Source organism: Eschrichtius robustus, chromosome 9, assembly GCF_028021215.1.
Source record: "Eschrichtius robustus isolate mEscRob2 chromosome 9, mEscRob2.pri, whole genome shotgun sequence".
In the NCBI taxonomy this organism is placed as follows: Eukaryota; Metazoa; Chordata; class Mammalia; order Artiodactyla; family Eschrichtiidae; genus Eschrichtius; species Eschrichtius robustus.
The window spans coordinates 61,837,764-61,862,508 of NC_090832.1; the positions used below are offsets into that span (position 1 = coordinate 61,837,764).

Genomic DNA, 24,745 nt, shown 5'->3' on the forward strand with positions numbered 1-24,745 from the left:
ACCATCTGAAACACAGGGACTGTCATCTCCAAAGACTACAGGAGATCTCCCAAGCACCCTACCTAACCCAATCTAGTACACCTTACCCTGATGGAGAATTGTTCCTTCCTAAAAGGAGCATTGGCTACAGCTTATTCCAACGTCAACTCATCTTATCCTCAGATTCTTGATAAGAACAGTGTCTGGCACGTAGTATGTTAAACATAATTGTTGAATAATGGAAAATCCTTTATAACTATTCTTAGGCTATTTGTCATATTTCTCTTGAACCAACAACATCAGTTCCTTAATATATTTATTTATCTATCTATCACAGTCTTCAATTTCCTATTTTATTATCTCATCTTTGTGGCTTTCCTATAAAGCCCTTATAAGCTCACAAAACTCCCCACGGCAGCATGCAATGTACTGGACTTACTTATATAAGTCACTTGTTTTACTCCCTCCATAACTGGTGCTGGTCACCTCTATTTTACATTCTTGGCAATGCAATGAACATCGTAATCTGTTAATCCCTCAAATATAAAGTATTAGGGCAAGAAGAAACTTTAGAGTACTTTTGGTTCAAGCTTCTCAATTTTACTAGTAGAAATTAAATCCAGACAAGCTATTTGACTTACTGCAAGTCATGCAGCTGATTAATGGAAAAGCTGGAACCAGAAATCCAGTTTTTAAGTTATATAATGTGTTCTTCTATTATATCATATCATCATTATTTTTCCATCAATAATTATTTTAAGGTAGAATCCAGGCACTCAAAACCAAATGCACTCAAAACCAAACTTAATGTCCATATTGTCTAAATTAGAAAAATAAAGTCTGTTTTTTAAACATGTATACTTTGCTTCTAGATAGGTGACAATATTTTTCAATGAGTCTCATTTATGGATTACTTTTGCATAAAAACCATGCATTTAATTGTATGGATTAAAGAGTTTGTAAGTAAAGAATAAGTCTTTAGGGGAAACGGCATCCTTTGAGTATTGAATTATTGTTTCACTTTTTATGGGAATATGTATTTTAACTCTAGGTCATTCCTTGTTAACTAAACCTGGCTCAAAAATATATGGAAAATAATCCCTTCCTTTTAGTGTTCTCAGTGTATCCCCACTGATTGCTATTCTGTGAATAGAATATATAATATATAATACTAAATATAAAAGCATATAATTTTAAATTATGCAAAATTTTCTCTAATTCAATTAAAATATATAATCTACTCATATGTATTTCAGAAATATGTCAATTATATGAACGAATGTTACATTCCTAATATTATAAGCCCTCAAGTTATGATCCAAATTCCTTTACTGTTCTCGCTCAAACACACCCAGATAGAAGCTGCTGTTTTAAAATCTACCTCTGCTTATATATGTCCATACATATGTGTACTACCCAACGTGACCCCGAAGCAATGCCGAAACCATAAGAAATTTTACACGCACATATTTCCTGGAAAATATATGAATTATGAAGTCATCTCAAATCCAAGAATACACATTAATGCACTCGTCCATAAAACTGCCTTTATATCTTGCAAACATATATTAAAAATGCCCTTTACAAAAGCAGTTCTCATCAGATGAGTGATCAAATGTCTTTAACTAACGCTGACAAAAGATAAAGCTCTCACAACATTGTTGAAAAGCAGTAGCTATTTCTTTCTCTTGGTTCACAAGAATTCGTTTTCACTGAAGAGGATATTCTCATCACAGAATTCCTCAGCCAGAGCTGAATAAGCAAGAACTGGTATTTTTGCCCACAGTCTGATTCTGCCCCCTTGGCCTGGGGCAGCTATAATTATTCTCCTATTTTAAAACCTGGTTGCAGACAGCTTTGCTGAAGGGGCAAACTGAGCCCCGCCTTTTGCAGGAGCCCATGCTGTGAAGGCACAAGTGTCTATATCCTTGCCAGTCCTGTCATCCCACTGAGATAAGCCAGGGCACCAGTCTCCCCTCAGTGCCCAAAAGGCAGCACAAATTCCACAGTTCTGCAAATTCAGAAAGGAACAAAGGAAGGGCACAGGAACAAATCAGCAACCACCTGGCATTCCGGAAGCTCCTGAAGCTGATGTTAAAGAGCACTTGGGCAGCAAGGAGTGGGGAGCCATAAGAGAATGTTTTAATAGAATGAATGACAATGCACAGACAGAATTTTTCCTTTCCAAACAGAGGATCAAGGATGCTCACCATCTTCTAATCCATGTCCTCAAAGGGAAGTTGCACTGACTATTATATATTGCATTCAAGTACACTATCTCGTATATTATTTTATAATGCCTTAAATTCAAATAAACGTAAACATAAAACTTTAGCAAGATACCCTTTTAATATTATAAAGTTTCTTTAGATGGTAAATGTGGAAAGTTTCCCTCCTGTATGTGAACAGGTGTTGAGACTTGCCATGTTAAACTACTGATACATAGAATCTCATTTCTTTAACGTGAGTCATGTTAAAGCTCTAAATAGTGACATATTAAACCAGAATAATGACTGACATAGAAAGTTCGTATTAATAAAAAGTGCACAAAATTTTATAGCCCTATTCTCTTCTTTGAGACCAAATGAAAGATTTCTGTTCAAAAAGGCAACATTCCTATCTAAAGACACCAGAAACTAGGAACATAAGATCAGGGTATGTTGCTCTACCAGAACAGTGAAAATGGTACCATGGAGGAATATTAAAAATTATAACAGTGCTCACTTGAGTGCTGTAATTAAAACTGTGTCAACATTTTGCTTGTAAAACAGATTTTTCAAGGGAGGTTGTACATTAACCATTATAGCTGACTACAAACTTATATAAGACACATAGGCTATTTTCTCCTCTAACAAATATATTTCAATAGAATCAAATCTGATGCGGTCCCAGGTTCATATAATGTCAGAAAAAAAGACCTGACAGATTTTAAAAAGAATATTCAGCTTAGTAGATATGATAATAACACATATTCTTTCATTGTTCATTTAAAACTTTATGAAGCTGAAAGACTGACAAATGCTCTTATTTTCACCTTTAGCAAAAAATTTGTGCTTGATAATACTCTGGTTTCTCTTCAGATTGTATAAATCTTTTGCCTTTTACTAAAGATTTCCGTGGAAAAGAACAGTTGTGAGGGGTTTTTTTAGGGGTTTAAAAAAAAAACCATGATGTATACAACTTACCCTCAAATGGCTCAGGAAAAAAAAAGCACACATGTGCACGCACGCTCTCTCTCTCTCTCTCTCTCTCTCTCTCTGTTTAGATATCTATCTATTCTCCTACTGCATATATCTACAGATATTTATAGATAGATAGATATCTAGAGAGTGAGACAGAGACAGAGAACATATGATAAAGCAAACGAAGTAATTTGCTTAAGAAATGAGCAAATCATATGGGTGTTCTTTACTGTTCTTATTCTTGCAACTTTTCTATAAGTTTGAAATTATTTTTAAATAGAAAATTGAAAGAACAAAAAAAGTGCTGATAGCCATCTTTAATACATATTTTTTTTCAAAAAAATACATACTGCCAAGCATCAAAAGCAAGAGCCCTTGCAACCACGGATGTCTCTTTCCCGTAGACAGCGATAAACACATAGCGATAAACACATAGGAACCACAAGGAAACCTGCCCTGAGGCATACCACATTTAAGTTCCAGGTATTTGTGAGGGCAAATGCAAGTGACCTGAGTTGGTTCAGTCTTATAACACAAGGCGATCTTTTAAAAGGTAAATTGTGTATCAAGATGAAGAGAAAACAAAGATACGAAAAGAGATGAGGTTAGTATACTGTCATGTCTTTTCCACCTCGAGAATTGGCCACCAATTTGAGCTGATCTTTGAAAAGTCAATACAAAGAACAGCAAGAGTATGTAGCCGACACTGGACCAGTCATTTGGCTTCTCATCTGTAAAACGAGTGAGTTGATGAAAGAGTCTCTTTTATCTCTAGGATGTATGTCACTTACAGATCCACCAAAAAGTAATATTTTAAAGTAGAATCCTCATATACACACTACTATATATAAAATAGGTAACCAACAAGGACCTACTGTATAGCATAGGGAACTATACTCACTATTTTGTAATAACGTGTATGGAAAAAGAATCTGAAAAAGAATATATACATATATATGTATGTATGTATGTATAACTGAATCACTTTGCTGTATGCCTGAAACTAACACAACATTGTAAATCAACTATACCTAAAAAAAATAATAATAAAATTTTTAAATTAAAAGTTTGAAAACTTAAAAATAAAAACCATAAAGTAGACTCCTCCAACATTCCTACAGGTGGGAGAGACAATAAAAATTAATCACTGTGTCTAGTATCCAAGTCACAGATTTCTATAGCACAAATAGATTTTATAAATCTCTTTTCAGAAGAACAAAGTGATGGTTTTTTTGTCTGTAATTCTGAACTCAACAGAAATATACACGTGTGTGGCATGTGAAAGTGCATGTGTACACAGGCTCACATAAAAATAAAATAATCTCAGCCAAAGAACACACATTTCAAGTTTGTAAGTGACTGCTTCAAGGTACTATTTATTTAAAATCCCAGAACGTGATTTTATTTAGAAATGAAAATATTTAGTAAACTATTCACATGAAATTTTACCTCAAGACAGTCTTTAAATACACCACCCCCATATCTGGAATATACAAAGCTTTTTATATAGGAAGAATGTCCGACAGGACAAGAAGAACAATCAATGTCACCTATGCCAAAGATGCTGCAGGGAAAATGGAACCTATTCCTGGTCTCCTCACACTTGAGCAAAATACAGGAACAATTAGAAATAGCTTCCTATAATTGCCTCCAGTGGTCTCTGAACCAAAAGATAATACTCATTCATCTAATCATTGATAGCATCAGAGTATCATTTGAGGCTAGACTGATGGGTGAGACTTCTAAGTAAGATATTAGTGATGCATATTTATATATGACGACCTTCTGGGTATAAAAGGTAATGCGGTCAGTGAGATATTAAGCTTATATTGTCAGAACAACACAGGAAAATCAGAGAAAACCAATTTGGTCAATAGAAGAAAGCCCTGCTGTATCCCACTGGCAACAGGGAGTAGAAGTGACCCTAGCTGGGTCACACCACGTCACGTTATTTTCCAGCTACTGCATGCATTGAGGATGCATTATCAGGGTGAAGTCAACTGAAAGGACAGGGAAATCCTGATGCTCTTTTCTACCGCTAATTGGTACATGCCCATAGAGGTGCATATGACACAATGAAAAGGAGACAAGACTTGATGTCAAAAGACCTGTTTCTGTAACTTAACACATTTGAGCATTTATGAAAAACACAAATATACTGAGGCTCAGTTTCATCACCTGTAAAACAAAGATGATGTTGTTTACATCATAGGGTCTACATAGGATTGAATGAGATAACATGTGAAAGTGCTTGGTAAACTATGACATTTAGACAATAAACAGAATTAATATGATGGCAATGCACCACCAAGAGATGGAGCTAATCCTCAACTCAATTATCCTTCTGAATTCATGATAAAGCCAGCACAGACAATTCTTATACAACACAATATTGTGCAATATTGACACAAATTTTGAGAGATCTCTGTAGTTGATAAGGAATTTGCTACACAGTATTAAATACTTCACATACTATGAACTGATAATAAAAGCATGGCAGATAATCTGTTGCAGATTACAAACTAGCCCTTATGATAAGCCTATTTCCACACCAATGAATTCAGTATTCTAACCCAGTTATTAAAGGTATGTGGCCTTGTTAAACCCCAGTCAGAGAAACATGAATGAATGAAAAGAGAGACACAGACATAAACCTACTTGTCTCTGCATAACACTCAGTATATATTCACTTTCTTTACTTGGCTTGAGTGTCCCATTAAAAATATTTGAATTCATGTCCATCAGTTCCTTCAAATCTCAACTCAGTTAACTTAGTGGCAAGGAAAAATATATATAAACTAAGCTATCTGGCTTGAGAAAACTAAAATAACGATTGATTGAGTTGATTACTTTCTTCCTGTTTTGTTGCTCTGGGGTAAATGATATAATCATGAATCTTTTCTTTTAGTTTTTTCATTCATCCACTCCTCAATTTCTTATTGAGTGTCCAATATCTGTCAGGAACTTACTTGGTGAGAAAGAAGATCCTCATTGGTACACATACATACAGTCTTACTTGCCATTCACTTTCAAGTTCTGTTAATACCATGAAGCTCAAGCCTTACTCTTAACCTCAAGTGTCTTAATATATCCCTGTAAAATATATTCAGGGAGTATGAAATTAGGGGAGGAAAAATCCTACAAGTTTGGAAGATTCAGTCTATTGTAGGCAGATTTTCAGACACAAGCAAAAGCCATCTTTTTATGTTTCCATTTCCCTCATGGGTGTTTTAAATATTGCTGGTACATTTTTAAACTTTATAGTTTTTTTTAAAAAGCTGTTTAATTTGTAAGCATGCCCTGGAGCATCCTGGGGGCATCGAGCCTTTGAATATTTCTTTATAAACTGATTCAATAATAATGAACCAATTACAGGTTCACTGGCACATACACTCCCCACCTGAAATGAAACCTTTAATGACCAAAAGGAGCTCACAGGCTCAAGCAGCTGCCCCAGGTCACAGATACAGAGATAGTCAAATCCCTCAAACAAGTGGTACTGTGATGAATTTAGATGTTCAGGAAGTACCTATGCTGCATTTAAGGGTTAATGTTGGCAGCCTCCAAGTAAAAAGAAAAGAATCCTCAAAGGTCACTTTCAACATTAATTTAGAGCTACAGAGTACAGTGATTGGAGTGGGGAACCCAGTACCTGAAGCCCATGACTAAACACGGTCAGGGGCCAGACTCTACTATCAAGGGGATGGAGCTGGTGGGCTGCGGTGCCAGGGCCTACACCCTCAGTGAGTTGCAAAGAACACACATAAATGCCATGCTGACCACTGACCTCCTTCACTATGTGAATTTCACCCTGCCTACTGATGCCTGAAAAGAATACTTCACACCGCGTTCTCCAACTTCATTTCATCACCCTATAAATAAGTGGGGGAACGCTGAATCCTCTATTCGCACCTTGAAGCACCTTTGAGTATAATATACAAGTGATATTTCTGTCAAAGAAGATACATTCTTTTTAGCACAACAATGACATATTTTTGAGTGGGGGAAGTGGCTTAGAGAGCCAATTTATAATAGTCGTGTGCGGAAAATGGGTATGTGGGCAGACAGGCCCAGTGCAGGAGAACCAGTGGCTTGACAATCTCAGAAGACCTGTGAGCGGGGAAGGGGCTGCAGTGGGTGAGGGAAGGAGTACTAGAAGGTAGTAGCCGTTCCAAAGGCTGTCCGGTGAGGAGGAGCGTGTCTCAGTCCCAGGGCCAGGCACCCAGAAGGAAATCTGTGGGAATTATGAGAAATCACAGATCCAAGACATCTTCATAAGGTTAGGAGGAACAATGTGTTGGAACCTCGAAGGCGGAGACAGAAGGGTTGAAGAGGAAAGAGAAACTGGGTCCAATGACTGCCAGCCCTGCGAGCAGAGGAGATGCCAGCCCAGGCCGGGAGATGAGGAGTGAGACACTCTGAGGACCCTCTGAAGGGGGACATCACTGCTGAGGGGATGCAGTTTCAGTGAACAGAGTCAGCGTGAGAGCACAGTTCTGGGAATGTGGTGGAGAGCTTATGAGGACATAGGGAAAGTCCTTGGTTTTTGGATATCAGTTTTCCACAACAGGTAAAGGGTTCAACAGGTTGGGGGAAGGCAGAAACCCAGTCAGGCTTGGACAAAAAACAGTTTGAAAGAATGAATTATACTTCAAGAAGAAATTCTTTTCGTAAGTCTCATTAATTTGTAAACATAGTGAATCTAAAAATAAAATATAGATACCACTGTGACAAGTCACACTTTTTTTTAAATACCGAAAAAATCTCTCTTGATTGACTGATACATTTCACCCCTATTTAACTTTTTACTCCCCATTGCTGGAATAAAAACAAGACATAACTAATCAGTAACTTTACTAAGCATCCCTGAGGGTGATTTTATGCATGCTCTCCAGAGAGCTAAACAAAAATCATCATTTGTGGTCTAGTGCAGTGAAGAATCTGGTGAGACTACATATATATATGCACAATCCTATTCGCATATCTTTTAAAATATTTTAAACAGCACTGTTGCTTAAATAAGGGCTGCATTAAAACAGTAACTGGATTCAATGACTTAATTCATTTTTTGAGCCTTTTCACGTGAGACTGAATTATCGCTTAATGACTCTCTTTACCATTCAAAAACGAATAGCTTTTTTTTTTTTAAAGCAAGAAATAAATAGTGTGAAAATAGAACACTTGAAATAAAATTATAATCATTATGATGCTGTCACTTTAACATCTATAGACTTAATTGTTTTACAATTGACATGTGAGAAAAAACGTCCAAGGCTAGGTAGAAATATGCTGCTGAATGTTCACTGGGGGAAAAAAACCTGAAGACAACACAAATGAAAAAGCAGAACAATGATTCTGGCTCTTAGGTGCCTAATCTAGGAGACCACTATGCACAGCTTGGAGACAGAATTAAAGGTTTCCTTTATTTCTTCTTTTCCTTTATTTTTCTTTTTAAAAGGTATGCATAAAAGAAGATTGTAATGAGCTACACATTGTAAAGACCAGCACTATTAGGTGCCTGCATCTTTTTTACCCTATGCTTCAAAAAGCAACAAGATTAGGCGCTGGGATTATACAAATTGAAATTTGCAACTTTTAATAACCTTCGTACTCCTGCAGACAAATATCTGTCTCCCTGGCTCAACCCCTCCCCCATGCTTCCCAAGAAGGGAAAAGGAGTCAGATGTTGCCCTTGGAAACAAGAATTCATCAAACTATTCCGAGACATGCTGCTGAGAGAAACATAAGGAGAATGGAGCCTTCAGTTCCATATATGCGCCCATTTTGAATTTACTAGCTTTGCTGGTTGGTGTAAGAAACAGGGCAGAACAACTGCGGGAGCTGCGGCATTAGCAAACTGGCCAGAGTATCCCTGTCGTTTATACTACCCCACTGCACAACCGGGATGGAAACATTTGCTCTATTGGAAGGCAGTGATAAGGATGGATTTTTAAAGTTTCCATTTTTAAGTGAAAATGAAAGAAAAATGCTCTTCTAGATGTGTTGTGCCTTTGAGCTCCATTTGAAAAAAGAAAAAAAAAAGGCAGAGAAAGCTGCTGTGAAGGTCACCGAGTGAAAGAACTTCCTCAGGGCACAGAATAAATTAAATCCCAAGGAAAAAATAAAATGTGATTTCCAGAGTGTGAGGCACAAACTCCAAATGACAATGATTGACAGCCAAACTATATCCGTGCAATATCCAAGACTGCACGTTCTCATTTACCTCAGTGTAGCCAGCAAGCGCCCATTAAACATCCGTCTGATGCCCAAATTAACCTTCTTGGCAAACTGAAAGAGGCACAAACTATCATAATCAACCTTTCATTATCACAGCAGCCTCTAGTTAAAGGGTCAGAATAATTGTGCCATCAGAGCCTTGATTGTTTTCAATCAACAGACGGCTGGAGTGACAGCTCGGTGATGGAGGGGTCTGATGAAACCGCACCAGGCCTAATCAGAGCAGATGAAAGGAAGGCATGATTGGTGCAAATGCACAGTCGTGCCTCTCCTTTTCATTTACAATCTGAAATTACTCTTAAATTTGTGGGGCTTTTTTCCCCTCCCTTATGAGTACCACTGAAAGAATGTTTGACTTATTATGAGTTCTGACGGTGCAGAGTTATAAAACACAGGTAGGGTTATCAGCTGAGGCTTCAAGTGGGTCTTCAGCATAATTCTAACCAATTCACTCTTGAAAAGCACAAAATGACTAAAAAGGCTTCCAATGACCTAACCTCTCAGTGCTGTTTGATTAACAGACCCATTTATTCCGCTGGCATTCTAAATGATGAGAAGATAAAACCGAGGGCAGAAATACCCTGTAAATGTGTTCTCTCAACCCCTCTGCTCTGCTTACTTCAGTACGAGTTCCTCTGCCCCAAATCCTTACTGTTCTCGAAGAACACCCCATTAAGACCTCAAAGGAGCTCATCCATCAGAGGGTATGGATCAAATAAGGGTGGTTTTGAGTTAAGAACATGAAGCTATACTGGAAACCACAGGGGCAGGAGAGACTGGAACCCCCCAACCCTATGCTGATATCAAGAAGAATATTCTGGGAAAAGGAATAAAAATTTCTGTGCTAGGCCAGGCTAAATTTGGCATAAAAGGGATTTGGAGAAAATTGAGACAATATACAGCTGCATTCATAGAGCAACAATCCAGACTACAGACATTAATATCTTTAAAAAATTGATGATGAATGAAATATACACTTGGAGTTCAAAAAATAAGTTCCTAACTTCTATTTTCTTCCTTAATCTTGGGATCGACCAGCCAATAATGAGAGTAATTATGATTCAGGTCAGTACTGCAAAACAAAGGAAAGTTTTTTAGCTGCAAAAATTAATATGCATGCAACCTGTGGTGTGCGTGTGTGTGTGTGTATGTGTGTGTGTGTCTACCTGCAAGCGTGTGTATGGTGTGAACCCCACCTGTATATGTGTAAGAGACAGGGGACAGGGTAGTTTTTAACCTCTCTACTCAAAATTGTTACATAAAACTTAGGCCATTTTATTTGCTAGATTGTGAGTTGGAACGATACGATAAGGGTACATAATTAACAAAGTAAAAAGAATTATTAAAAACAGCCTGGAATTTTCCATGCAATATTTAGCAAAATTTGTCCCCTCATAGCTAGACCTCATTTTATGGGTTAATTGCTTACAGCAAAAGTATTGAGAATGCACAAAATTCCCATAGTTCTACTTACATGTAAATATACCTCAAGCAGGATATTACTAAATCTGTCATATGACTTTCTGTAGCATTTCAAAGTTTTCATTTTGACTGTTTTTATAGGAGACAATTCTCAAAGGAAGATGATATCTGGCACATGGTTAAAACGCAAGTATTTTCCAAGTCCATCCTTGTTCTCCCACCAATTTCCTTAAGCACCCCATCCTTCAGTAGTCACCTTACTTCTCACGTGCACACAGGCGCCTCCAGCAAGCTTTATCAATGACCGGGCTCTGTCATCTCCTGAGGGCTTCGTTCTTCTCCCAGAGTGGCACTGGCTTTTAAGGCACAACTTCCTTCTGCCCGGAAGGTAGTCTGTATATTGGTCAAATAGGAGTGGCTTTGGGATACTGACAGCACATGGGATTTAAAAGATTTCCTAGCTGGTTCACAGAACAGGGCGATGAAAAGCAGGCCGACCTGGGTCAGTACCTGATCTAACCTCTCGAACCCAAGAGGTGTGGAATTCATCATTCGAAAGCACTACACAGCCCCTCTACATGGCCTAAGTCGTACAAGAGATGAAAAGAGCAGAAAGATTCCTCAGGGGACCTGGCAACCTGACAAATCAACCCCTTTGTTTACTTTATTATTTACTCTTTCTATTGGGCTTCACTCCAGAGTATACAGTTCCAGCAGTGGGCAGAATAAGAAATCACTTACAGCCCTCGGCAGGTTCAATGTCATTCTCACAGCCGAACAGAGGGATGCCTAAAGTCTATCTGTCTCTTAACTAAGTGTCATCCTTTCTGGATGGAGAAGTCTAGTTTTACTTTCAGCTGTGAGTAATTTTCCATTGTGATTGGCTGACCTAGAGTCAATTTAGTATAATTTATGCCAAATTACATTGTAATTCACCTAGAATTACAAATTAAAAGCTATATTAAGAGCAAATGAATTAATCAAATTAATGATATTATGCTCACTTGTTTTAAAGTGTTAATAAGACAGGTCCTCCTAAAACGTTTAAACTTCAGCGCACCATCCATCACTACTTCAATTACCTGATTTCCTTGTGTGGCCAGAGGAGGTGGCATGTGGGCATTTCTCATCAACAAGAACACACACAAAGAAGATAAGTGCATTCAGCCACCAGCTGGCCCGGCTCTTTTTAGCTTCTGCTCTTGAAGCATAAGTAATATCTGTGCCACTTACTGGAACTGACTTGCAATACTTCCTATCGGGACTTCCCTGGTGGTCCAGTGGTTCACCTGCCAATGCAGGGGACACAGTTTCGAGCCCTGGTCCGGGAAGATCCCACATGCCGCAGAGCAACTAAGCCCGTGTGCCACAACTACTGAGCCTGTGCTCTAGAGCCCGTGAGTCACAACTACTGAGCCCGCATGCCACAACTACTGAGGCCCACACTCCTAGAGCCCATGCTCCGCAACAAGAGAAGCCACCGCAGTGAGAAGCCTGCACACCGCAACTAGAGAAAGCCCACGCACAGCAACGAAGACCCAACGCAGCCAAAAATAAAGAAATAAATAATAAAAATAAATTAATTATAAAAGAAAAAAAATTTTAAATACTTCCTATAGACACAGGGGAACAATGCAAAAACCTGTGCTATTTATCTTTAGAACCCATCAAATATTTTTTTTTCCTAAGAGAATTTTTCTTCCTGGTTATGTTTTGTCTACCAGAATATTGAAATCTGTTTTCATCCCTCCTTTGTGGCATCTCCAGTAACAAAGAGGTAGTCAGATTAAGGAGGAGAACCTCACCACAGAGAATGCATTACTCTCTATTGTGGACACAAAAGAAGTCTAAGAATTATCTTTATCTCTGAAGGCAGCCCACGATTACTGTCTTAGAATGGCCACCTTTCCCCTCCAGGTGTGTTGAGTTGAGAGATGTTCTTCCTTGTTTTCACTTGTAGCAGAAGTCCTGGAGGCAGGAGTGGGAGAAGCAGGGTGTAAGGATGTCAGTGTTCAACAATTAATGCCAAGGCTTCCCCAGACATCTCTTTGGAATATAAACAAGTCTAGAGCCTCCAGGTCACTCCACGGCTAAGTTTAGATCCTCTCCTCTAGAATGCCCAGAACAGGTGGATCTCCATGGTCTGACATGGCCAACTGGCATGAACACCGTGGCCAGCGAGCACTCAACTGGCTTGATAAGGATTCCTATAGAAATAGTTTGGCGATGCAGGACATGGGGCACAGGCTCACTTCTATTGGAAAGAGACTAACATTTACCAATACTAATGAATTAATATTTTTCTCCCTTTCTCTTAAACCCCATATCTAGGCCATCACCCAGCTGTCAATTTCTGCTGCATAAATTTCTCAATTTCAATATTCAGGTATAAAATGAAGATATCATGATTAATCATTTCCATTTGTTCCATCCACACTCTAACAACAGTCTGCAGACTTCCCACCACGCAGTCTGTAGGGCTGCAGCAGAAATAACCTCGCTCTAGGTTCTTCTTCACACTGATTTAAATCTCTTGATCAGATTTTTAAGTGATCCTCCCTTATGGGCCTTCTCTTCCTGCTTTACACTTTATCACTTTATACCCTGAAGGAATGAAAGGCGGTTCCCTACCTCTGCCAGAATTCTCCATTCACTCCTTCTCAACAAACCATCTAGAGCCTCAATTTTCCAGGCTCTGATAAAGAAAGACCCTCAGTGACACTTTCTTGTATGACTTTTATTAGAGTCATTTTTGCAACTTCCCAGAGCTGCACAACAGGTGAAAGCGAAATCGGTAATTTATTAGGAAACGTATACTGCTGGCTCACTCATTACAGAGTAATATGACCACTTTGACTTTTGAGAAGATGTATCAGGTACTTTGAGTTTCTGTTTTCTTAGAGATTTGGAGTATTTGAAGAGAATACAGTGAGACCCACATTGAAACCGTACTGTGAAGGGAGTCAACCATTTATCCTCTGTGAGTTTTCCATTTCCTCACTTGTTAAAATCTGGGTAATACTTGCCTTATCAACCTTAACGAGGCTGATGAGAGACTTGAATGAGATTATGTGTGCAAAAATGCTTAAAAAGTATAAAGCTCTCTAAGGATTGTAAAAATTATCATTGCTGCTATTATTATTGATGAACTTCTGTGCCTAGCCTCGAGGTTTCCACCTCATGTTTAGCATATAGTTGGGTTTTATTTTTAAATCCCTGATAACCCAGGTAGCAGCAATATTACTGCCGGCTACCAATGCATAAGTAATATTTTCCAGTCATCTTTTTCCTTCTCACAGTAGCAACAACAAAAATATCAGTCTGGAAACAACATGAATCACAATGAAAATTAGAAGCAGAGAACATAAATATGTTATATCTCATAAATCACCTTGTTGTTCTGTTGTGCTCATTTTAAAAAAAAAAAAAAAAAAGGAAGGAAGAAGAACTATTAACTCATGGGAACAGCAGCACATAAATACAAGTCAGGTCTCCTGTAATTTCCGATAATCACTGCCCCTCACAGCTACTTGACAACACACGGCTCTAGCGCTGAGGATCAGCTGGAGCAAAGTCCCTCTGAAATAAATGGGTCATGTGTCCCGCAAAGGCACACGATCCAGACAAACAACAGCAGGGCCACTAGTCAAGCTCCTCGGGGATGAGTCCTCCCAGAGGAATCAGCTGCATGTAGATCAGGACGAATGACTAAATATACACTCTGGCAGCTTCGAGCACCAAGCCCTGAAATAGCAGAAGCGCTCAGTGTCTAGCTGGGGGCCCTCCAAGGATCAAACATCCTCCAGGCACAGCACTATTTGGGATGTGAACAAACCACTATTTATTCTCTTCACTAACATTTAGCAAAAAGGAAATGGAGATATCCTCATCACATTTGTAGAAAAGACTGTAGCTACCTGGGAGGGAATGCCAGAAGTTTCAGGAAGAAAATTGAGAAGTGGTACACATTTAATTACTTTAAGGAATGGTTAAGTAAAAAAATAAAACGAGATATCATGAAGAAGCCCAGAAAGTGCCTCTCCAAAAAAAAATTTTTAAAAAATAGTAATGAGACATGCATATATGAAATTAAACTGAGGAAGGATGCAGATATGATGAAAGATTGCAATTTGGGCGGGGGGATGAGGGAATGAGAGTTCTCAGGTCACAGTATTTTATTCCATTTCTCGTTACCAAGGTCCTAGCGTTAAGAATGAGGACACCACTTAGCGGAATTTTTTGATTAAATGGACACCTGCAGTTTGATTTCTTTGAGGCTTGGACTGTACTACAGGGATGGACAAAGGTTTGCAAAGCTGTTTAGAGGGCACATACAATGAACAAGAATTACCAATGAAAAGAGCACTGAAGAAAAGGCAAAGGGACACCGGGTGGTGTTGAAATGTCCAAACAAAAGGATTTCATTTTCCAATCCACCCATATCATTTCAACACAGCCAAAATTAGCACAGAAATCACTACTCTTATTTGGCACAGGTCGGTCCCCACTGGGAAGGAATCGGGCGCGGGGGGAAAGAATAGCAAGTGGAAAGTTCCACATCAGACTCTGTGAGATCCATGAAAGCAGGGCCACATGGGACCTTTCTGCAACCGACTGCCCAGAACCCATCACGCAGCAGCAGCAGCAGCGGTGCTTGAGAGCACGCGATTGGGTGGAGTAGACACTCGGTGACTCTTTAAAATGAACGAAAGATTGAATTAAGCACATGGAGCAGAGAGTCAGTTAGCAACGTGACACAGGCATGAAGGCAGGCAGAGCTGGCCATTACCCCTTCAATCTGCAGGCACTACACCAGAGAACAGGAATGGCCAAACCCTTCCTAATTTCTTTTAAAGTCATGGGATTAATTTGATGCACCTCTCCGTCCACCACGCCCAAGTATTTTTGCACTTCTATTATGAATTTAGAAGCTGTGGACCAAAGTGGGAAAAACCCAAGAATTAGAAGACGTGAATTTGATTTCTAGCTTTGTTACTTCAGTTTCCCATTTGTGACACAAAGCAAAGGAGCGCAAAGCAATGCGAGATGAAGAAGCACTCTGGAAACTGTGATGTGATATTCAAATGTGAAGTATTATGATAGTATTGTTGGACACACAGTACTGTTTGAAGTCCTTGCTTCTCCCTGGTCAGACGTGCATTTGGGACAGTTTATCATCTAAGAGTTAAAAGACGAAAGCTGAGTACATCACTAGTGTCCTCTATTTTCCAACTATAAAGGGATAGTAGCTTTTTGTTCACTTTCTGGGACTCCTTTTGAGGAAAATGATTAAATCAAACTCTAAGGTGGGTAGTTTGTGGAGTAGATAAAAGCCCAGGAGGGGCTTGTCAAAAAAGAAAATCACCACATCTGAGGTTGTTGACTACTCTAAACAGTATGTGACTTACGTCTCTAGAGATATAAAGTGAACGTGTTATTAACAGTATGACTTATGGAAGCAAATTTCCAACAAAAATACCAGGAAAAACGCAGTTTTAAAAGGTGAAACTCTCTGTGTATACCAATTTTCTTAGAATAAATCCAGCCTTTTGTAGGAATAGTAGGATGTCTTATTATCCATTCAGTACATTTTAATATGAAAACTATACATTAGTGTTTTTATTTATTATTTATAGAGTGTAAGAGAACAACACGGTAGCATTCAACACAAACCTTACAGGCACAGCCTCTGCCTCTGGGGATGCAGAATCAAAGACAGATGTAAACATGATTACCTTCCCAGCCACAAACCAGGTGACATGGTCCCTCTTTGCCAAACTAAAATGGGACATGACTAGGATAAAGGGGACCCTCCCTGCTAAGGTCTGACCTTGTCTGACATCAGTGATGTGACCACTGAATTGTTTGGTCCTGTTATCCACTGAAGTCCAGGCAAAGTTAGACTCAAAATATAAGGAGGAGCCCTCAACCCAAGGTTAATAAAGGAAGAAAATCACTGACATATGTACTATCCTTATAAAATAGTAAGATAAGGACTTCCCTGGTGGCGCAGTGGTTAAGAATCTGCCTGCCAATGCAGGGGACACGGGTTCAACCCCTGTCTCGGAAGATCCCACATGCCGCAGAGCAGCTAAGCCCGTGCGCCACAACCACTGAAGCCTGCGCCCCTAGAGCCCGTGCTCCGCAACAAGAGAAGCCACCGCAATGAGAAGCCCACGCACCGCAACGAAGAGTAGCCCCCGCTCACCGCAACTAGAGAAAGCCCACGCACAGCAACAAAGACCCAATGCAGCCAAAAATTAATTAATTTTTAATTAATTTTTTAAAAAAGTAACATAAGTCTTCTTCACTAAAAGTAGGAAGCAGTTAAGAGATTAATAATTAAAGGTAAATAAAACTTCTCCACATTCAGAAATAAAGTTAAGATAAATCTCTTTAACCTAATAATTGAACACTTTTATAAAGCTTTTTACCCCAGGATCTAGCTTCTAACACTGTGCCCAGCACATAATAGGTGCGTGAGAAATACCCATTTGTACTTCCACAAACTATCCATTTTTAAATGTCCTTCTTGTTTCTGCTACTTCAGAGATGAAATAATAATCCAGAGAGCTAGATAATGGTTTAAAATCAGAAGGATCCCTCCCAATTGCGGTAAGGCCTGGAGAGGGAAATGGAGTTAGCTAGCCTGTACCCTGCCTTACATTCCATGGTTTGGGGCATTTAGTAGGTGCTCAATAAATACTGACGGATGGACAGCCACACTTTCTCCCTATGCTAGCAAATACAAGAATTTACATTATATTCAGGTTTTTCTACAAACTGTACTCTCATGGCAAGTAATATCCTCCTCATTCTCAGAAAGGAGAACCTGAGATATAAAAGGCAGAGAATGTACTTTCCTGAGAAAAAACAGATTAGCCAGCACTTCCTATGAAATGAAAACAGACCTAATATGTGGGAGTGGTATGGAACTGTTTCATGATTTCACTCTAAGTTTTAGAGCAGGACCCCCTGGCTCAGTAGTCTGAAAATATACGTTGAATCTAACAGGAGAAATTTAACAGGGCCCTGTTGAAACAAAATCCTAAGTCAAAGCTAAAACCCAAAAGCAAAATAAAACAGTGGAGATTTGCCAGCTCACGGATGCCAGTGACCTCATGCCCCATGTTTCTTCCTCGGCTGATTTGCTCATTTTTTAGTCTCCTCTTTCTTTGAGCCCAATAACCAATTTAGTGTCTTTCATCTGCAACCTGAGAAATTGCTGGCCTTGAACCCTAAGACCAAACTGTTGAGCTGAATCGAACTGAGCTTTTTTAAAAAAGGATTTTTTGAGGGGACTTCTCTGTCCTTATATATCCAAAGTGTGTATATGCTATGGAGAACAGTATGGAGGTTCCTTAAAAAGCTAAAAATAGAACTACCATATGACCCACCAATCCCACTACTGGGTACATACTCTGAGAAAACCATAATTCAAAAAGAGTCATGTACCACAATGTTCACTGCAGCACTATTTACAATAGCCAGGACATGGAAGCAACCTAAGTGTCCATCTACAGATGAATGGATAAAGAAGATGTGGCACATATATATACAATGGAATATTACTCAGCCGTAAAAAGAAATGAAATTGAGTTATTTGTAATGAGGTGGATGGACCTAGGGTCTGTCATACAGAGTGAAGTAAGTCAGAAAGAGAAAAACAAATACCGTATACTAACACATATATATGGAATCTAAAAAAAAAATGGTTCTGAAGAACCTAGGGGCAGGACAGGAATAAAGACGCAGACGTAGAGAATGGACTTGAGGACACGGGGAGGGGGAAGGGGAAGCTGGGACGAAGTGAGAGAGTAGCACTGACATATATACACTACCAAATGTAAAATAGATAGCTAGTGGGAAGCAGCCGCGTAGCACAGGGAGATCAGCTCGGTGCTTTGTGACCATCTATAGAGGGGTGGGATAGGGAGGGTGGGAGGGAGATGCAAGAGGGAGGGGATATGGGGATATATGTATACGTACAGCTGATTCACTTTCTTATACAGCAGAAACAACACTGTAAAGCAATTATACTCCAATAAAGATGTTAAAAGAAAAAAAAAAAGTGTGTATATGGGGCAGTCTCTACATTACCTGTGAATATAAAGTGAAGTGTCCTCTTATAATAATATAATAATATATAATATAATATATATATAATATATAATATATAATATAATATATAATAATAATATAATATATAATAATATAATATATAATATAAAGTGTCCTCTTCTGTGAGAGAGGACACAAGATAAAGTTTTAAAAGGTCAGATGGAAAAAAAGAGGAGACAAAAAGCACGATCTTGGGGGATTTCATAGGTTTCCAAATTCACAGAATGGTTATCATGGCCTGCAACACATTTTAGCAGGAAAGGGACTGGGTAAGGGACAGCAGGAAAAAGTAAAAAAAAAAATAGTTTGTTCCCTGAGGATAACTTGATGGTTCTTATGACACATCTTTAGAGCCAAACTGCATGAAGTCTGGTGAATAGTAAAAATTGGGCCTTTTGCCAAATAAAGGGAATATCCCAGATTACATTATCAGTAGATTAGATAGTGGAAGAGCCACATGCGTAGATGTGTGTGTGTATGTTTGCTGCATTCTCACATAAGTTACCAGTTGCACATAATCAAACAGCACTACCCCCTCCATCCGCTTTTCTATTACTTGTCCTACTTTGTGCCAATTTCCATTTTTCTCCCCAACACCCCTTGTTTCACTGTCCTTCTTTAAGACATGGGATAGGGATTTGTCAAAGTCAATGAGCCCTTTATTACAGTGAGAACGTTCCGTAATGAACAATTCAGCAATTTAATGAGATTCTGTAGATCTGTCTCCAGCCTGTCCATCAAGTTTCACTTCTATAAAGCACCCTGACACTAATCCTCTGGCATACCCAATCTTCACCCTGGGCTGAATATTAGATTCTTCCATGGTATATTGCATTACTAGTATAACCTCAGCAAAAATGATGAACTTAACTATACTTGAAGCAATATAACTGGACTGATTTGATTTTTATCTATTGGGTTGAGTGCGAGGGAATTACTTATTTACTAAGATAAAGCAAAAACAGTTTCTTATTGCCTACTGAATGACTAAATTGATAATATTTATGTGAGTCTTTTAATCCTTTCTTGAGGACCAGGTATAAGAAAACATTGCCTGCAGCAGAAAGCAGCTTTTGAAATTCTACATTATAAAATTAGTAACATTTAGAGAGGCAATTATGATAACTCTTATGTAAATAGTATGGAATTTTTTGGACACTCACACATCTGTACATTACCATGTCGATATCGGGCAGTGCCTTCAACTGTGCCACAAGAAGAGAAGCCACAAGAATGGTTGGCTCACATCTCAATTAGGTTAGAAACAATTAAATACAGAATTCATTCTAAGTCTTTGTTTTTCCCTTTGGGAAGGAAAGAAAAATTTGGCAGTTCCTCACTTTGAGCTGACCAGGGTAATTCTGATGATTTGTGTTTTCCATAGATAATTAAAATTCATACCCAAAACTCACCCTCACCAACACTTTTGACCTCTGCTTGAACAACCATGATGAGAAATACCTAAGAAGCAGAAAATAATTTATGGCTTGTATTTTTTTCACTGATATTTTCTTCTCAAGACAGCATGGAATACTGGAGAGATGAGGGCAGGTGTCAACAAAGCTGGATGTGAAGGCTGGCTCTGCCCTGTAACCCTGAGGCAAGACACTGAAGCCTCCTTTTGCTTGTCTGGAGGATGGAATGATAACAACCATCCTTCAGGCCTGTTGTGATGATAAGTTAATAAGTCTGCAAAGAGCCCGGGTCCTGAAAGGCCCTCAGTACACTGCGGGTCTTATTATCCTCACTGGTGGAAGCAACAGTGAAGAGGGAAGTTGCTGACTAAAGTAAGATAAAGAAAGAAATAAGGGAGAAAGGCAGTGGGAAAATTAGCAATCAGTAGAATCAGATGCTGATAATTAACAGCTACCTATGACTCCATTTTGTCCAGAATTAAAGTATTCTCTGAATGTCATTTGACAAGATACAAGGTATTCATTGCCTCATCAACTAATAGAAGACTTCATATTTTCCCTTGTATTCTGTATATAAATATTTTTCAAATGATCATGAAATCTTGAAAGTATGGCACCCTAGAAGTAACAGGATGGCTTAGCCACTGCTTCAGAGAGTAAGACAGACAGTATAAGAAGCAGGGGAAGATGGGCTCTGACTGTTTCCCAAAGACACCGTGTGGATTGTTCAAGGATAATCACTGGGGATGAGCAGAAATGGATTTCAACTGAATAATCAAATTGAAAACACAAAACATCCTCCTGTCCCCTAGGCAAAGGGTATCTGAAAAGAATGCTATGTCAGGTGAAAAAGCAGGGCTTAGGAAAATAGCAATGAATGCAGAATGAACTAAGGAGGGAGATTTTTCCACTGTGAAGGGAGGAGAGCTTCCTCTCATTTAAGGTCCCAGCTGCTCTCTGCTGCAACAAAGAAAGGTTTCTGAATTGTTTACAGGAAAGCCCAGAATTTATTCTGATTCCATTGGTCTTAAATAGGCATAAATACCACTTTACAATCCATCCTTCTCATATTCAGTTTAAGTAACTATGTTTCGCAGGGGAATAAAAACCCTTGACTCTTTCTGATGTAACCACCTTAGGTTCTGGGAAACCACGGTGAGGGTGTGAGGAACCTCACCTGCGATTCCCTGAGTTAAGCTGAGTGGGCCGAGGCCTCAAGCCTCAAGGGCTGGTGTTCTCCAGTTACTTGCCCATCAAGGAGCACTGACTTCTAGGACTTCAATTCCAATGTGGACCAAACCAGACAAAATCGTTGTCGTCGTTCCTCAATCCTTTAACATTTAATCATTCCTTTTAATCACGACTTCACGCCGAAAGAGGACCCATGCAGAGTGCCCTTACCTGCCAGATCTGCTCTTCACTCAAGGAGGTCAGGCGGTCGCTCTTCAGGACCTCCTGAAGCAGACAATAAGGGAGCGTTAGAATGTCTTCTGGGCGACTCTTCAGGAGCTCAGAGAGATGTTTCACTAAGAAATCGATCACTGCCTTCTCCAACAAAGTGAGGTTAAAGAGGTCAGCAAGTCTGTACAGATCCAAGTAATTAAAGCTATTTAATTCCTGGTGCCAAAAAAAATGGAAAAAAGATCTCTTAGAAATCAATCCAAGAAAGAGCAAGCAAGAAATTCAGACTGACTCCCTAAAGTCTGCATGACAGGAGTGGGAGAAAGGGAACTGCACTCCATTGATAATGTAAAAAACAACAGCAACAAAATCCTCAATTATACGGCTCTGGGCAGAGAACTGTTGTTCTAGAATTTAACATTTTTCCTTACTTTGCCCCTCTTAAAACCAATATACTTAAAGACATCTTTAAAAAGGGACTGAAAGGGGTTTCTGGTTTTACTGGCTAAAATGTTACTTTGCAACTTTTAAGAAACATTTTACCAAAGAAAACAATTTGTCTACCATATTTTATAGCTCTCAGGTGGTAAGTTTTTTCTACTAAAGATAATATGAGGGCAGGTAGAGTGGGAGCTATGACTAGATGACAAAAACTATAGCCCTACTCTTCTTCTAAAACTTCAAATTAAGTACAAATTTGAGTTAAAAACAACCTATCCTGACTTAATGAGCTAAAACAAAGATTTTTACATGTAAAGTCTCAGGAAATGAAGACATCTCACAGATTCCTGTCCTGAATAATTCTATATTGAATCCACCTGAGATGGACGATTTATAATTGTTCTTTGCATTTTGTTAGCCTCAAAAATTCAGGCAACCAATGACAATCTTTTCAAAGAGTTTCTATAGCAATGCTTCATTGTGGGGGGGATTCTACCTGTCTCTACAAGTTCTCAAACTCAGAGCCAGAGCTCTAAAATAATGCCCCCAGAGAGCCAGGACACCTGTGAAACCTTTGCCTTGTAACTCTGCAAGAACCATAGTGGGCATGCAGGTTTGTTGATAGAAAACTTACCTATTTCAAGTAGATTGAGAGTGGGCTGTGTCCTAGTTTTCCCTCATTTTCAACTTGCAATTATTATTACAATATTTTCTAGTAACTTAAGGAATGCAGAATACCATCAGATAGCTATTTTACTCCACTGATTTATTAGGTATTTTCAACATACGTATCCCTTTTTCTAGTAATCTAACAGTATTAAGAGCTCCTTCTAAAATCTTTATATTCTATTTTAATGTATCTGTTTCCATAAAATTTTAAGGTTTAAAGGAATATGTTCTAAATCGGCACTGTCCAACGTGGTAACCACTAGCCACATGTGGCTACTGGGCATGTGAAATGTGGCTAGTGTGATTTGAGATGTGCTGTGTTAAATATATACTGAAAGCAAGGAGTAAGAAAAATAGAATATAAAATGTCTCATTAATAATTTTTACATTGACTGTATGTTGAAATGGTATTATTCTGGATACAGTGGATTAAATATATTATTATCATTAATTTCACCTGTTTCTTTTTACTTTTTAATGCAGCTACTAGAAAATTTAAAATTAACATATGTGGCTTCCCTTAAGTTTCTATTGTACAATGCTGTTCTAAATAATGAAATGTATAATGAAGAAAATGTAAAAACAGATCTTCGAGAAACAGCTGCATCATCAGCACGGCTACCTGATTCTTTTTTGTTTGTTTGTTTGTTTTGTTTTGTTTTGTTTTGTTTTACTTTAGATTCTATTTCTTTTGGTGGGAGATGACACTTTAATTACATTCCTAACAGGAGTCAAGCTAGATGACTTCAGGAATCAGCCATAAGATTCTGGCTCTTAATAGCTCTACTGGCCAACACAATTGAAAAGGAATAAATACTTATCTCTAAAATGAAGTTTACCACAGTTGACCACTAAAATCCATTACAACTCAAATATCTAAGGGTCCACCCGTAGCCATTCAATTAAAATATCTGGGCTTCCCATCCAGCAGATTTTATCAAAGGAATACTGCATATTTTGCCTCCAGCACCAATTTGTTCAAGTAATGTTTAAACTTATTCTTCAAATCTTACTTTTTCCTATTGGTAAATTCTACTACGGGAGGAAAGAAGATGTAACCCTTGCACATGGAGCTTCCACAACGAACTTTAGGACCATCTCCTCGGGATGAATAAGTCATTTCTGGTCAGTACATCTATAAAGCCAGTTTAACTGCTCCAGGACCCTGGATACGATTTCAGTGTCCCAGTAAGTCACTCTGCAGTCCCCCAGACGCGTGATGGGGGTCGGGGAGCGGTGTCAGTGCCTTTCAGGTACCCTGGGCGCATGAGCAAGCCCTGGTTCAAGGTCCTAGGGCACCACACAGAAAGATGAGCATGCAGAGGCGGAAACAAGCAAGCTCTGTAAAGTAAAAGGTGGACGGGCACAGCTGAGGAACAGTGATTTTTTTTCTCACTCATTCTGCCAAAAAGACATACACGGCTGTGAGTTTGGGGCTGGATTATGTAGCGGCAATCAAACATTCTTTATTAAGCATCTTTATATCTTTGTATAGAGACACTGGGTTTCTTCCGATTAGAAGCCTGCAACTTAAATACAGGCCAATTCAAAACTGCGGACAACCAGAGAATTAATTTAATTTAATACAGGATTTTAAAAAGTGTGCTTCTTTTCTGCTGTGTTTCTTTTGAATGTAATTATTTAATGCCTGCTTCCACAGTCCTGAAATGTTTTTGTTTCCTAAGGGTATAATTTTATATAACTCCCAAATCCAATCTAACACAGCATTTGATATTAGTGGAGAACTAAGGCTAAATGCACAAGTGTCAATGGCTAAGTGAAGAGCAAAGTGGAACTGAACTGACACATACCCGTGCACAAGAGAAACAGCAGTTAAAAGTCTGCTCCTGGACTTCCTTGGTGGTGCAGTGGTAAAGA

General features: G+C 38.8%; 1 protein-coding gene and 1 pseudogene across 5 annotated transcripts in view; one reads left to right on the forward strand and one right to left on the reverse strand.

Annotated features, from left to right (window-relative positions):
• Positions 1–24,745, reverse strand: part of KLHL32 (kelch like family member 32) — a 239,538-nt gene that overhangs the window by 56,432 nt on the left and 158,361 nt on the right. For 2 of the 5 annotated variants that reach the window (XM_068550930.1, XM_068550929.1), the window contains exon 6: positions 21,758–21,973. The exons of the other annotated variants lie outside the window; for them this stretch is intronic. In XM_068550930.1, the coding sequence (XP_068407031.1) occupies positions 21,758–21,973 (216 nt within the window). The remainder of the gene's footprint in view (positions 1–21,757; positions 21,974–24,745) is intronic. 5 annotated transcript variants of the gene reach the window in all.
• Positions 3,040–3,148, forward strand: LOC137769730 (U5 spliceosomal RNA; annotated as a pseudogene).